Below are 15,127 nucleotides of genomic sequence, written 5' to 3' on the forward strand. Positions count from 1 at the left end.
TGGCGTGGTTATGGTCCAGAGGAGCGTTCCTGGGTTCCTTCCGCAGATGTCCATGCTCCTGCCTTGCTCCGTGCCTTCCACGCACGCTTCCCTCAGAAACCGTTCTTTACTCCGCGGAGGAGGGGCCCTTGAGGGGGAGGTACTGTCATGGTCTTACCTTCTTGCTGTTCTCCTTCGTTTGACATGTGCTGGCGGCCATCTTGGTTTCTGGGTTTCTTGTAGCCTCCCACTCTGCGGCTCCTCCTTCCCACTGGGAGGAGCTGGATGCCTAGCTCATATATATAGGAGGTCTGTGGCTTCAGTTCCTTGCTTGGTCCTCCTGTGTTCACATGCTTCTAAGACTGCTGCTGCTTCTGGTTCCTGATCCTGGCTTCGTCTGATTACCCTGCTGGTTCCTGATCCTGGCTTCGTCTGACTACCCTGCTGGTTCCTGATCCTGGCTTCGTCTGACTACCCTCCTGGCTCCTGACCTCTGGCTTCGCAAAGACTCTGCTTCGGTTTTGCCATCCGTTTGGACTTTTGCTTTACAGCTTGATTTTCAATAAAGCCTTCTTATTTTCACTTATCTGTTGTTGTACGTCTGGTTCATGGTTCCGTGACAAGTTTGAACTGCCTGCGAGTCGGGTGCGATGCAGGAACCCGCAGTGGATTTGCAGGGTTCCCGCATCACACCAATGTGAACCGGCACTAAATGTTGTCTGAGTACTGCATGTGTATTATGGAATTGTTTTGTACCACCCTTTAGCGGTGAACTCTTGTGTTTATTGTTATTCTTGTTTCTATTCCAAAATTTCAATAAAGATTAATTAAACATAAACTACGGACTTTAAGACCCCATTCACACTAGCGCGACTTGTCAGGCGACTTGTCAGGCAACTTGGTCGCCTGACAAGTCGCGGTGGGTCGCTCGCCATTGATTAGCACAGGACCCGTTCTAATAGGAGCGACACAACTCGCTCCGACTTAGAAAAAGGGTCCTGTACTACTTTGGGGCGACCTGGAGGCGACTTGCATTGACTTCAATGATATTAAGTCCGTGCAAGTCGCGCCGAGATCACGGTGCACTTCACAGGTCGCCCCACCAAGTCATGTCGCCCCTGTCTGAACGGGGTCTAAACAGATGTAGAAAAGAGAAGCTGCAGATAAACAGGTACAACTTATGTAGGAGGATTTGTTTCATCTCTGTGTATCACCTGAGGCCAGTCACTACACTGGGTATATGGAAGGGTTTACAACCACTTTAAATGACTAAACTGTTTTGCTAGCCAATAACAGCAATGAATGACAAATAATTTGAGCATCATTTGCGACAATTTGGCCATATGATCGTTTTTGAGCAAAGGGATTTTCCAGGATTTTTCGGCAGACAAGAATGGAATGAAGCTTTCACTGGGGTTGTAACATATCCATCTGTCAGCCATATTGGAAGGAGGTTCTTGGCCTCTCCCATCGGCATAAAAGTCGTTCGAGGACAGAGCGGTATTAGAATAAAATCTTCTTGCAAGATGGAGTTAGCGTATAGCGCCTTTGTTTTTTGTCTCCATCCCCTAATCCTTTTATACCAATCCACAACCCTCCCGCTAATCTTATTCATATGGGATAATCCTATTAGACTCCAAATATATACAGGCCTGTGACTGGCAGCAGTATATTTCACATGTGTGTGACAAGCTACATACAAACAACTTACTCCTAATCCACATGGATTATACAGATTCACAGGTCTCAACTTTTTAACCGCTTCCATACAGAGCAGTTAGACCCCCTTCCTGCCCAGACCAATTTTCAGCTTTCAGCACTCTCACACTTTGAATGACAATTGCTCAGTCATGCTACACTGTAACCAAACAAAATTTTTATCATTTTTTTCACACAAATAGAGCTTTCTTTTGGTGGTATTTGATCACAACTGGGGTTTTTTTTTTCCGTGATATAAGCAAAAAAAGAGCAAAAATTTTGCAAAAAAAACACTTTTTTTTAGTTTCTATTATAAAATTTTGCAAAAAATTAATTTTTCTTCATACATTTGGGCCAAAATTTATACTGCTACATATCTCTGGTAAAATTAACCCAAATTAGTGTATATTATTTAGTCTGTGTGAAAGTTATTGAGTCTAGAAGCTATGGTAACAATTACTGAAAATTGATCACACCAGATGTACTGATGGCCTATCTCCTTTCTTGAGGCCCTGAAATGTCAGGACAGTACAAATACCCCCCAAATGACCCTTTTTTGTAAAGTAGACAGTCCAAGGTATTTAGTAAGAGGCATGGTGAGTTTTTTGAAGTTATAATTTTTTCCCACAATTCTTGGGAAAATGAAGAAAACATTTTTTTTTCTTTTTTTTTCCCAAAACGTTGTCAATTTATAAGCTATTTCTAACACATAGCATGTACACAGCAAAAATGACACCCCAAAATTCATTCTGCTACTCCTTCTGAGTATGGTGATACCACATGTGTGAGACTTTTACACAGCCTGGCCACAAAAAGAGACTCCACGTCCAAGTAGCACCATAAGGCGTTTTAGGAGCATAAATACACATAAAACTTTCTTACTACCTATCACACTTTTTAAGGCCCTAGAGCACCAATACAATGGAAAAGTCCACAAAATGACCCCATTTTGGAAAGCAAACACTCCAACGTATATTCTATGAGGCATTATGGGTCCTTTGAACATGTCATTTTTTTCCACAAGTTTTTGGAAAATGTGGGAAAAAAATAAAAACTTTTTTTTTTACACAAAGTTGTAAATTTATAGAATATTCCTAACACATAGCATGTACATAGCAAAAATGACACCCCAAAATACATTCTGCCACTCCTCCTGAGTATGACAATACCACATGTGTGAGACTTTTTCACAGCCTAGCCATATAGAGGGGCCTAAACATCCAAGGAGCATCATCATGCATCCTAGCCACTTGCCTAGGCCTATTTTTGACATTTGGTGTTTACAAGCTAAAATCAGTTGTTTTTGCTAGAAAACTACTTAGAACCCCAAAACATTATATATTTTTTTTTAGCAGAGACCCTAGAGAATAAAATGGAGATTATTGCAATATTTTTTATCACACCGTATTTGCGCAGCGGTCTTCCAAACTTGGGAAAAAAATCACTTTTTTTAATTAAAAAATAAGAAAACAGTAAAGTTAGCCCAATTGTTTTCCATAATGTGAAAGATAATGTTACGCCGAGTAAATAGATACCCAACATGTCATGCTTCAAAATTGCGCACGCTCACAGAATGGTGACAAACTTTGGTACTTAAAAATCCCCATAGGCGACATTTTAAAAATTTCTACAGGTTGCTATCTTAGAGTTACAGAGGAGGTCTAGGGCTCAAATTATTGCTCTTGCTCTAACGATCGCGACGATACCTCACATGTGTAGTTTGAACACTGTTTACATATGTGGGCGGGGTTTCCGTATGCGTTCGCTTCTGCGCGCGAGCTCGCGGGGACAGGGCGCTTTAATTTTTTTTTTTTTTTTTTTACTATTTATTTTATTTATTATTTTTTATTTTTACACTGTTTTTTTAAAAAAAAAAAAATTGATCATTTTTATTTCTATTACAAGAAATGTAAACATTACTTGTAATAGAAAAAGGCACGACAGGACCTCTTTTTTGTGAGATCTGGGGTCAAAAAGTCCTCAGATCTCACAAGTACACTAAAAGATAGAAAAAATAAAAAAAAAAAATTAAAAAAAAATTAAATAAAATGAAAAAAAAAAAGGGACCTTTAAACTGGTTGCTAGGCAATGACGTTTGCCGTAGCTCCGGTCCTCCAAGACCATAGAGTCAAGTGAGGGCAAGCTTGCCCTCACTCGACATCCTGTCTGTGAGGATCTGGGATCGGATCGTTTTCCCCGCTGCCGGCGGGTCCGGTAAACGGGGAAAAGGACCAGAATGCAGCGGGAGGGGGGGGGGCACCTCTTCCGCCACCCCGGAAGGGTGATCCCGCGGCGAATCCGCCGCTGGGACCACCCTTATCGGAAAGCCAATCGTCCACCGTTTAAAAAAATACCAGGGTTATGGCAGCTATCTGCTGCCATAACACCGGTATTTAGGTTTAAACGGACGACGTATATAAACCTTTTTGGACTTGGACATGGTGGCTGTATGAAGGGTGACAGGTACTCGGGTACTTTGCTGGGCAGGTGACAGGTACTCTGGTACTGATGAGCAAGTGGCAGGTACTCGAGTACTCCGATAGGCAGGTGACAGGTACTCGGGTACTCTGATGGGCAGGTGACAGGCAGGTGATAGGTACTGATGAGTAGTACTGATACTGATAGGTGATACTGATACTGTACTGATGATGGGTACGGATGATCAGTACTGATACTAATAGGTGATAGGTACTGATGGGTACTGATGAGTACTGATGATTAGTGATGGGTAATGATGAGCAGGTGGCAAGTACTCGGGTACTTCAGGTGTCAGGTACTCTGATGAGCAGGTGGAAGGTACTCGGGTACTCTGTTGGGTAGGTGACAGGTACTTGGGTACTCTGATGGGTAGGTGACAGGTACTCGGGTACTCCGATGACGGGTACTCAAAGTACCAGAGTACCTGTCGTCAGAGTACCCGAGTACCTGTCATCAGAGTACCCGAGTACCCGTCATCAGAGTATCCGAGTACCCGTCATCAGCGTACCCGAGTACCTGTCATCAGAGTACCCGAGTACCCGTCATCAGAGTATCCGAGTACCCGTCATCAGCGTACCCGAGTACCTGTCATCAGAGTACCCGAGTACCTGTCATCAGAGTACCCGAGTACCCGTCATCAGAGTACCCGAGTACCCGTCACCAGCCCATCAGAGTACCCGAGTACCAGTCACCTACCCATCAGAGTACCTGTCATCAGAGTACCCGAGTACCTGTCATCAGAGTACCCGAGTACCTGTCACCAGCCCATCAGAGTACCTGTCATCAGAGTACCCGAGTACCTGTCATCAGAGTACCCGAGTACCTGTCATCAGCCCATCAGAGTACCCAAGTACCTGTCATCAGAGTACCTGATGGGCTGGTGACAGGTACTCGGGTACTTGGATGGGCTAGTGACAGGTGCTCTTTATTGGGGGGGGGGGGGCAATCAGTGTGTTTGGGGTGCACTGTAATTGGTAACTAGCTGTTACCACAATCTCCTCCTCACACAGGATCAGTGTGTGAGGAGGAGAACACGGTGACAGCTAGTTACCGTGTTCTCTGATGACATTTGTGACCGGCTGTGATTGGACACAGCCGGTCACGTTGTAAAGAGCCAATTTCATTGGCTCTTTACCTAGATCGGGGATCGACTCTGTCCGAGGGACGAGCCTCGTCCCCGATCGCCGCGCTGCGCGCCCCCGGGGGCGCGCATTAAGGAAGGAACGAGCGGCTCGCGCTGGAGCCGCTCATGTGATCGGCTGTGATTGACACAGCCGATCACGTGGTAAACAGCCAATTTCATTGGCTGTTTACCTTGATCGGGGTTGGGCTCAGTCCGAGGGACGAGCCTCACCCCCGATCGCCGCGCTGCGCGCCCCCGGGGGCGCGCAGTAGCGGGGAGATCCGGGCGCCGTCATATGACGTCCGCCCGGATCGAGAAAGGATTTGTGCCGACGTCATTTGACATGACGCGGTACGGAAGGGGTTAAAGAGCAACTCCGACCAAAAGTGATATTTAAGTTCTGGGTGGCTGCTGGCAAAACATAAACTGGCTTTTTATTTGCTGGGTGTCAGGACAGAATAGAGGTCTGCATGTGCCAATTGACAGGTTTGGAACTCCTGCCAGTAACCTGCATGGGCACGCACGTTTATGTGCCAACATGAGGGTTGCCACCTGCAGGGCTGCTGTAAGAAATCACGGGGCCCCGTTCAGCCTACCTGGCAGGGCCCCCACCAAATATATCAAAGCAATATTTTTACTTAAAATACACTAAAATCATTATTAGCGGACACAAACATAACCGAAAACCTGTGTGAATTAACCCTTTTTTAATAGTTTTTTACATTTTAAAACGATTTTAATTTACAATTTAAAAAAATTATTGATTACATTGTTTTTAAAGTCTGGGGGTGTCAGACTGGCAGTGGGGGCACACGGGGGGATCAGAAACAGACAGAATTGGGAGGGGACCGGGGAAGCATTTACAGGAATGATGCCCTGTGTCTGTGTCTCTCCCTGCAGCAGCTGAAAGCTGGCAGGAGGGAGAGAAACTGGCTTTCAGCTGCTGCAGAGAGCCGCACAGGGCTTCCTTCTGTGATTGCCCCTCTGCCCGACCACACTGATTCCCCCTGCTATTCAGGCCCCCCTATGTGTCTGGGCCCCCTACAGGAGGACTGGTGGTCCCCCCTATCAGCCGCCCTGGCCACCTGTCTGGGATTCACCCGGACAGTCTGGGATTTGAATTGTGTGTCCGGGTTTCAGACTATCTGAACCCCGGACACATTATACAAAATGGACTGTGGTTCCCCAAGTAACCAAGTACCACAACCACCCAGTGCATAAGTGTATACACAGGCTCCACCCCCATAAACATAAACATGTGGACTTTGAATGGCTGTAGAGAAGGGAAGACTGGAGATAAACAGGTATAACTTATGTTGGAGGATTTGTTTCATCTCTGTATATCCCCTGAGGCCAGTCACTTCACTGGGTATATGTAAGGATTTACAACCACTTTAACCACTTAAGGACCGCCCGCCGCAGATATACTGCGACAGGCAGCCCCTCCTGCGCGAACCGGCGTAATTGTACATCGGTTGCACGCCTGCAGCTAGGGGGCGTGCATGCACAGCTGGCGACACGGTCTCGCCCCCACTCGGCAGCGGGGACTCCGATGCATGGGGCCGGTGGCTCCGATTGCCGCCAGGCACCCGCGATCGTTCCCCACTGAGAGATCTCTGTGATCATTTTAAAAACCCCTCCCCCATACAGTTAGAATCACTCCCCTAGGCTCACATTTAACCCCTTGATCACCCACAGTGTTAATCCCTTCCCTGCCAGTGTTATTAATACAGTAACAGTGCATATTTTTAGCACTGATTACTGTAGTAATGTCACTGGTCCCCCCAAAAGTGTCAAAAATGTCAGTCAGGTGTCTGATCTGTCCGCCGCAATGTCGCAGTCCTGCTAAAAATCGCAGATAGCCGCCATTACTAGTAAACAAAAAAGAAAAAACAATAAAAAAGACATAAATCTTTCCCCGTAGTTAGTAGACGCAATAACTTTTGCGCAAACCAATTGAAAATACGCTTATTGTGATTTTTGTTTTACCAAAAATATGGAGCAGAAAAAAAAATGTCCTAAAATGTCAAAAAATTTTGATTTTTAAATTTTTTTGGGGAATGTCATATAGCAGAATGTGAAAAATATATATTTTTTTTCAGAATTGTCGCTCTTTTTTTGTTTATAGTGCAAAAAATAAAAAATCGCACAGGTGATCAAATACCACCAAAAGAAATTTATTTGTAGGAAAAAAAGGACATCAATTTTATTTGGGTACAGCGTCGCACGACCGTGCAATTGTCTGTTAAAGTAACGCAGTTCCGAAACGCAAAAAAATGGCCTGGTCATTAAGGGGGCAAATGCTTCCCGTCCAGAAGTGGTTAAAGAAAGGAGTGGTAATTGCTGGTCAATCTTCAGCTATCCATGATTCCTGTTCTTGCATATCCTGATTCTATGCTATTAATATGGCCTGTGATCTCCTGAGCTGCAGAATTCACACTTTGCTAGATGAGCTTACATTTCTCTTCTCCTCTTTGCTGATGTTTGCTGGTATCAGGAATTGCACTGTCAGACATTGCTGGTTCATATCGTGAGCCCAGAGCCACTGGTTCTTCTCCCCGGAGCGCAGGCACTCAAATCGCCGACTACACCTGTGAGAACAGAGGAAAGGTTCAGGTAGAATTCAGAGAGAACGCACTATCCAGTCTATTTACCCAAATGCCTTTTTTTTTTGCTGTCTCAGTCCAAATGGAGAGTTTTCACTTCCTGAGACACAACAGGAAGTGGGGGGAAATTTTCTCCTAGACAGTTGTCACCGGAATAGGTCTCCCCATTGGAAGATTTCCCCTCAACAATTGTACAATTTTAACACTGGTAATCACACCGAATTGAAATATATATATATATATATATATATATATATACATATATACATACATATATATGTATATATACATACATACATATATATGTATACATATATATATATATATACATATATATATACACATATATATATACATATATAAATATACATATATATATATATATACATACACACATATATATATATATATATATATATATACATACACACATATATATATATATATATATATATATACATACACACATATATATATATATACATACATATACATACATATATATATATATACACACATATATATACATACATACATACATACACACATATATATACATACATACATACATACATATATATATATAATGAGTATTTATGTGATGATTTTTTTCATACAAGCTCCTTCCGTAAAGGGAGCATTTGGGCTCATTCACACATTTGCATTGTTGTCTAAAAAGTGATCCACCTACAGATCACTCTTCAGATAGCATGTGACAGGTGGTGAGAAGGCGTTGCCTCCACACTGCCAGCTTTAACACCTGGGACCCAGAACTAGTCCTTCTCAACGACATGCATTGCACGCGGTTGGACTGCGGCCCCATTTCCTTGAATGGGTCATGATCTGCAGGTGGTAACACCTGCCGAAAGCGACAGGGGGTATAACTCCTTCCCGCAGCCTTGGCATGTGTACATCCCCAGCTGCTGCCTCTGCAGCTATAGGGGGAGCAGTTGGGTGGCGGTAAAACTGCAGTTTAACTTAGAGTTTTACTGTCCTTCAATCACTAGTGTGAACGAGTCCTTATTGTACACATATTGCGCACACTGTGATCCGTTATAACAATGCATCACAGTGCTTTATTTTTTAAAACTTTATTTAAATTGCACTTAATTTAACTCTAGTGCCTCGTAACAAAAAGTGTTACAATAAAATATACAGTGGGTACGGAAAGTATTCAGACCCCCTTAAATTTTTCATTCTTTGTTATATTGCAGCCATTTGCTAAAATCATTTAAGTTCATTCTTCTTCCTCATGAATGTACACATAGCACCCCATACTGACAGAAAAACACAGAATTGTTGACATTGTTGCAGATTTATTAAAAAAGAAAAACTGAAATATCACATGGTCCTAAGTATTCAGACCCTTTGCTCAGTATTTAGTAGAAGCCCCCTTTTGATCTAATACAGCCAGGAGTCTTTTGGGGAAAGATGCAACAAGTCTTTCACACCTGGATTTGGGGATCCTCTGCCATTCCTCCTTGCAGATCCTCTCCAGTTCTGTCAGGTTGGATGGTAAACGTTGGTGGACAGCCATTTTTAGGTCTCTCCAGAGATGCTCAATTGGGTTTAAGTCAGGGCTCTGGCTGGGCCATTCAAGAACAGTCACTGAGTTGTTGTGAAGCCACTCCTTCGTTATTTTAGCTGTGTGCTTAGGGTCATTGTCTTGTTGGAAGGTAAACCTTCGGCCCAGTCTGAGGTCCAGAGCACTCTGGAGAAGGTTTTTGTCCAGGATATCCCTGTACTTGGCCGCATTCATCTTTCCCTCGATTGCAACCAGTTGTCCTGTCCCTGCAGCTGAAAAACACCCCCACAGCATGATGCTGCCACCACCATGCTTCACTGTTGGGACTGTATTGGACAGGTGATGAGCAGTGCCTGGTTTTCTCCACACATACCGCTTAGAATTAAGGCCAAAAAGTTCTATTTTGGTCTCATCAGACCAGAGAATCTTATTTCTCACCATCTTGGAGTCCTTCAGGTGTTTTTTAGCAAGCTCCATGCGGGCTTTCATGTGTCTTACACTGAGGAGAGGCTTCCGTCGGGCCACTCTGCCATAAAGCCCCGACTGGTGGAGGGCTGCAGTGATGGTTGACTTTCTACAACTTTCTCCCATCTCCTGACTGCATCTCTGGAGCTCAGCCACAGTGATCTTTGGGTTCTTCTTTACCTCTCTCACCAAGGCTCTTCTCCCCCGATAGCTCAGTTTGGCCGGACGGCCAGCTCTAGGAAGGGTTCTGGTCTTCCCAAACGTCTTCCATTTGAGGATTATGGAGGCCACTGTGCTCTTAGGAACCTTAAGTGCAGCAGAAATCTTTTTGTAACCTTGGCCAGATCTGTGCCTTGCCACAATTCTGTCTCTGAGCTCTTCAGGCAGTTCCTTTGACCTCATGATTCTCATTTGCTCTGACATGCATTGTGATCTGGAAGGTCTTATATAGACAGGTGTGTGGCTTTCCTAATCAAGTCCAATCAGTATAATCAAACACAGCTGGACTCAAATGAAGGTGTAGAACCATCTCAAGGATGATCAGAAGAAATGGAAAGCACCTGAGTTAAATATATGAGAGTCACAGCAAAGGGTCTGAATACTTAGGACCATGTAATATTTCAGTTTTTCTTTTCTAATAAATCTGCAACAATGTCAACAATTCTGTGTTTTTCTGTCAGTATGGGGTGCTATGTGTACATTCATGAGGAAGAAGAATGAACTTAAATGATTTTAGCAAATGGCTGCAATATAACAAAGAGTGAAAAATTTAAGGGGGTCTGAATACTTTCCGTACCCACTGTATGCCTGCATCCTTTTACTACAGTGCACACCAGCGCAGCACATTGGTGTGAATGGGCCCTATATAATGCAAGGATTTTAGTCTTGACTTTGCATTGGGACTATGTTTGGCAATACTGCCCAATGCAGAGCAAAGGGACTGGTGGGACTGAGCCACTACTAAAACGTTTCTTAAGTTTCCTTTTAAAAGCAAGAGCAATAAAATAAATGAGTAATATAAGCTCACTTACTTTCCATGCAGAACGCACCAGCCGCAATACGGATCCCGGGCAGCGAGGCACGAGGTGCAGTCAGTGTGTTGGGAACATTCGGAAAGGGGGACTTTAGTTACCTGAAATAAACATGGTGCTGGTCAGTATATGGGATATATTTTAAATCTTCACATTTTAGGAATGCCTATTTAAAGAGAACCAGTCAAGGCTGGGCTAATACAAGAATCGGAAAATTCAATCTTAAATGTTTAGAATTGTGCAGCCAAGATTTATATTTGCCTCCATGTTTAGTTTTATGAACTTTAATCCTGATACTTCCCCCATCAACTGCCCAACTTCTCACACTCCCAGCTCCTGGGAATTGTATTACACTGTCAAATAACAGCCCTGATAGAAGAATGCCGAAAACCACAAAGCCAAGGTATTTGATTCAGTTATGTGAACTCAGTGGCTGGAAGACCACATATGAACTTGGGTGGTGCACAAGGCAGCAACTGCCAACCTGCAGGTGAGTAACGCTACAGGGGTCTATTTATAAGTGCTCATTCACATGTGCAGCAGGGACTGCCGGTCCTGGGAAAAGTGATCCATGCTCGGATCACTTTTAAAAGGTGCTTGACAGGTGGTGAGGAGGCGACATTCAAATTCTGCACTACCGTGCCACAATCACATTCATTTATGCAATTTCATGGTAGTTGCAGGGTGGCCCCATAGAACTGCATTAGTTGCAGTCGGCATTCATCCATTGAAAGCGACATGCTGTAAAAGTTTTGTTGCAGCCACAGCATGTGTACACCCATGAGACAGGCGGGCAGTGTGCACCTAAAAAGGTTTTTCTGCCCCTTGGCCGCAATGAAAGTGAGCCTAAAACATTTATTGGACGAATATCACACATTTGTGCAGGCAGGACTAATTTTCCCTGTGTTTTTCATAATAGATTACTCCCTATGCTCATCAGCTCCATCTAGTGGCCAAAATGTGGTATATTTTCTGAGTATTTCAGAAAACGATATTGCTTTTTGGACACTAGATGGCACTGATGATCATAAGAATGAATCGTGGCCAAAAGTTTTGCGAATGACAAATAATTATTTTCACAAAGTCTAAAGTTTCAGTGTTTTTAGATCTTTGTGTCAGATGTTACTATGGTATACTAAAGTATAATTACAAGCATTTTAGAAGTGTCAAAGGCCTTTTTTTGACAATTGCATTAGGTTTATGCAAAAAAATCAATATTGGCAGTGTTGACCCTTCTTTTTTCAAGACCTCTGCAATTGGCCCTGGCATGCTGTCAATTAACTTCTGGGCCACATTCTGACTGATGGCAACCCGTTGTTGCATAATCAATGCTTGGAGTTTGTCAGAATTTGTGTTTTTTTTTTTTTTTTGTTCAATGGCCTTTTGAAGATTTACCACAAGTCCTCAATGGGATTAAGGTCTGGGCAGTTTCCTGGCCATGGACCCAAAATGTCAATGTTATGTTCCCCAAGCCACTTAGTTATGACTTTTCCCTTATGGCAAGGAGCTCCATCATGCTGGAAAAGGCATTGTTCCTCACCAAACTGTTCTTGGATGGTTGGGAGAAGTTGCTCTCTGTTTTTGTATCATTCTTTATTCATGTGTTCTTAGGCAAAATTGTGAGTGAGCGCACTCCCTTGGCAGAGAAGCAACCCTACACATGAATGGTCTCAGGATACTTTACTGTTGGCAGGACACAGGACTGATGGTAGTGCTCAGCTTTTGTTCCCATGGACAAGGTTTTTTCCAGATGCCCAGAACATTCAGAAAGGGGATTCATCAGAGAAAATGACTTTACCCCAGTCCTCAGCAGTCCAATCCCTGTACCTTTTGCAAAATATCAGTTGGTTTTCCTGGAGAGAAGTGGCTTCTTTGCTGCCCTTCTTGACACCAGGCCATCCTCCAAAAGTCTTTTCCTCTTTTTTTTAAGCGGCCTTGGTGTGTGAAACACACTTAAGCTACACCCGGTGCATAAAAAAGTGCAAACATGCAAATGTGAGAAACACAAAAAGTGCACAGGGTGTACACATGGCCATCCTCCAAAAAGGAAAGGCCCTAACCCTGTTCCCCTGGGGTGCAAGGCTCCTGACAGGGACTGAGCTACTTACTTGGTCCTCACTTGGCTATGAGGAAGACGCAAAGCCGAAACGCGTCAGCATTTGTCATGTTGTCACCGCTATCCATGTTGGAATAAAGTATTTTACTTGGAAGAAGACTTTTCGTGTGCCGGCTTTATTCATATAACATTTGATTTGGATGTTCAGCCTGAGCACCGACACTTAGCTCTTTATCTTCCCTTAGTGCGGTGGATCTAGGGTGAGTTATTGTTTATACTTACTTGGTCCTACCTGGCCGAAACCAGGTAGACCCCGTTCTCTGGGAGGACTGCCGAAACAGCCCACCCCAAGTACTAGGTGGGGCTCCCCCGAAGGGAGACACCATGAGAGAGGGCGAACTAAGCCAGAAGGCCATATCCACCCCCTCCCAAGACTTTCAGGGCAGGCCAGAGAACCTACGCCCTACTAATCGTGCCGTGATAAAGTATACCGCCACATAAAAAAGGACAAAACGTGAACACACAACGCACAAAAACAAAAGAGTGGGGAGAGGGAAGTGGAGAAGTACGGGGGGTGTCAAGGTGCAGGACCTTGACAGGCCCCCCCGGCCAGGAATAAAAAATTCCTCTGGTCCCGGCCAAAAGGCCCGTCCTAAGAGGCAGGTGCGAAAAAAGTGTGTATGTGGTGTAGTGACCAAGGTGCCAAAAACTCAAGGTGAACTGAGCCTCACCAGTGAGAATTACGGCACCCCTGTGCTGCCACCCCAGGGGCACATACACCACAGGCTTTTTTCAGTCCCGGCCTTCTTCACTGTGTGTGCAGATGTACTCACACCTGCTGCTATTCCTGAGCAAGCTCTGCACTGGTGGCGCCCCGATCCCGCAGCTGAATCAACTGTAGGAGACAGTCCTGGCACTTGCTGGACTTTCCTGGGCGCCCGGAAGGCTTCTTCACAAATGCAGTGGAAATGTTTTTTTTATGGAATTATAAGTTCATTTTCATGGCAAAGAGGGACTTTGCAATTATTGCAATTCATCTGATCAATCTTCATAACATGCAAATCACCATCATAAAAACTGAGGCAGCAGACTTTGTAAAAATTAATATTTGTGTCATTCTCAAAACTTTTGGCCACAGCTGTACAACAGAAAATACGTGGAAATGAGCCTTCACAAAGCCATCATTCTCCGGAGGGGACAATAAAAGTCTTTCATAAACAGAACAGCACAATTACAATTGCTCAATATTTTCTAGGTGCCTGAATTTGACTTGGTGTCAGTCCAATGCAGCCCCTGTACAGCAGAACTTAGATTTGGAGAGGAAGAAGTAGCACAAGCAGCCAATCAATTCTACTTCCATATTCGCGGGGGCACGTTGATAGGAGGAGAGAGCAGAGTGACAGAGAAATTAGCTTATTATTCTGCTGATCCCTCCTTTTACTGTTCGGTCACAGGCTGGGGGAGGAACAATACCTTTACGTGTTACTTTACTGCAGCAGATAAAAAGCAGGTCTCCTGCCCTGCCACACATGGATGTACTGTGTGGCAGAGCTGTATAAATCTCTGGACTGGATTGACAGAAATATAATTCAGATGAGCAGACTATGTTTTTGCTTACCGTGGACGGGGTCATGACATAAAGGTTCTTTTGAGGCAGGTCAAAAAGCAGGTCAGCAGAAACAGCGGAGTTTAACTGAGTTGGCACTGCGGCGTACTGCTGTGCATCATTATTGTCTCCCAGATACACCTGAAAATAAAACAAAGGTTATACGGATTCACATATAATCGACTTTGTTCAATTATAAGGCCCTTCAAATGTACATCAACCACATCAGCTGTCAGCGCGGCATCCATCACTCTGTACACTAAAATACTTGTTGATCCTGCCAGAAGTCCTGTGCACTCTGCCTTTGCTGGCTGTTATCAGTTAGCATTGTTTCCAGTTATCTCTGTGACCTACTGATCAGAACACCTCCTGTCGAGGCTTTTACAGATTTGGGGGGGGGGGGGGGTGTGCTCTAGGGTGACAATGCTGCTTTTTTTTTTTCGAAAACACGATGCAGGGAGTGTTGAAAGTTTATTGAAAATAAAGGGAAAAAAATTCTGAAAAAAAAAAAAATTAAAACAAATGCAGCCATCACATCTATGCTGCAATCAGGGCTTCTG

The 15,127-nt window shown here is 44.0% G+C and overlaps 1 protein-coding gene across 3 annotated transcripts in view; it reads right to left on the minus strand.

Moving 5' to 3' along the window:
- PLXNB1 (plexin B1) overlaps positions 1–15,127 on the minus strand; it is a 356,193-nt gene that overhangs the window by 76,801 nt on the left and 264,265 nt on the right. For all 3 annotated transcript variants that reach the window (XM_082265197.1, XM_082265195.1, XM_082265196.1), the window contains exons 5-7: positions 14,580–14,708; positions 10,906–11,006; positions 7,737–7,869 (exon numbers count right to left, since the gene is read on the minus strand). In XM_082265197.1, coding sequence (XP_082121323.1) covers positions 7,737–7,869; positions 10,906–11,006; positions 14,580–14,708 — 363 coding nt within the window. The remainder of the gene's footprint in view (positions 1–7,736; positions 7,870–10,905; positions 11,007–14,579; positions 14,709–15,127) is intronic.

Source organism: Pelophylax lessonae (assembly GCF_965119305.1).
Source record: "Pelophylax lessonae genome assembly, chromosome: 8".
Taxonomy (NCBI): Eukaryota; Metazoa; Chordata; class Amphibia; order Anura; family Ranidae; genus Pelophylax; species Pelophylax lessonae.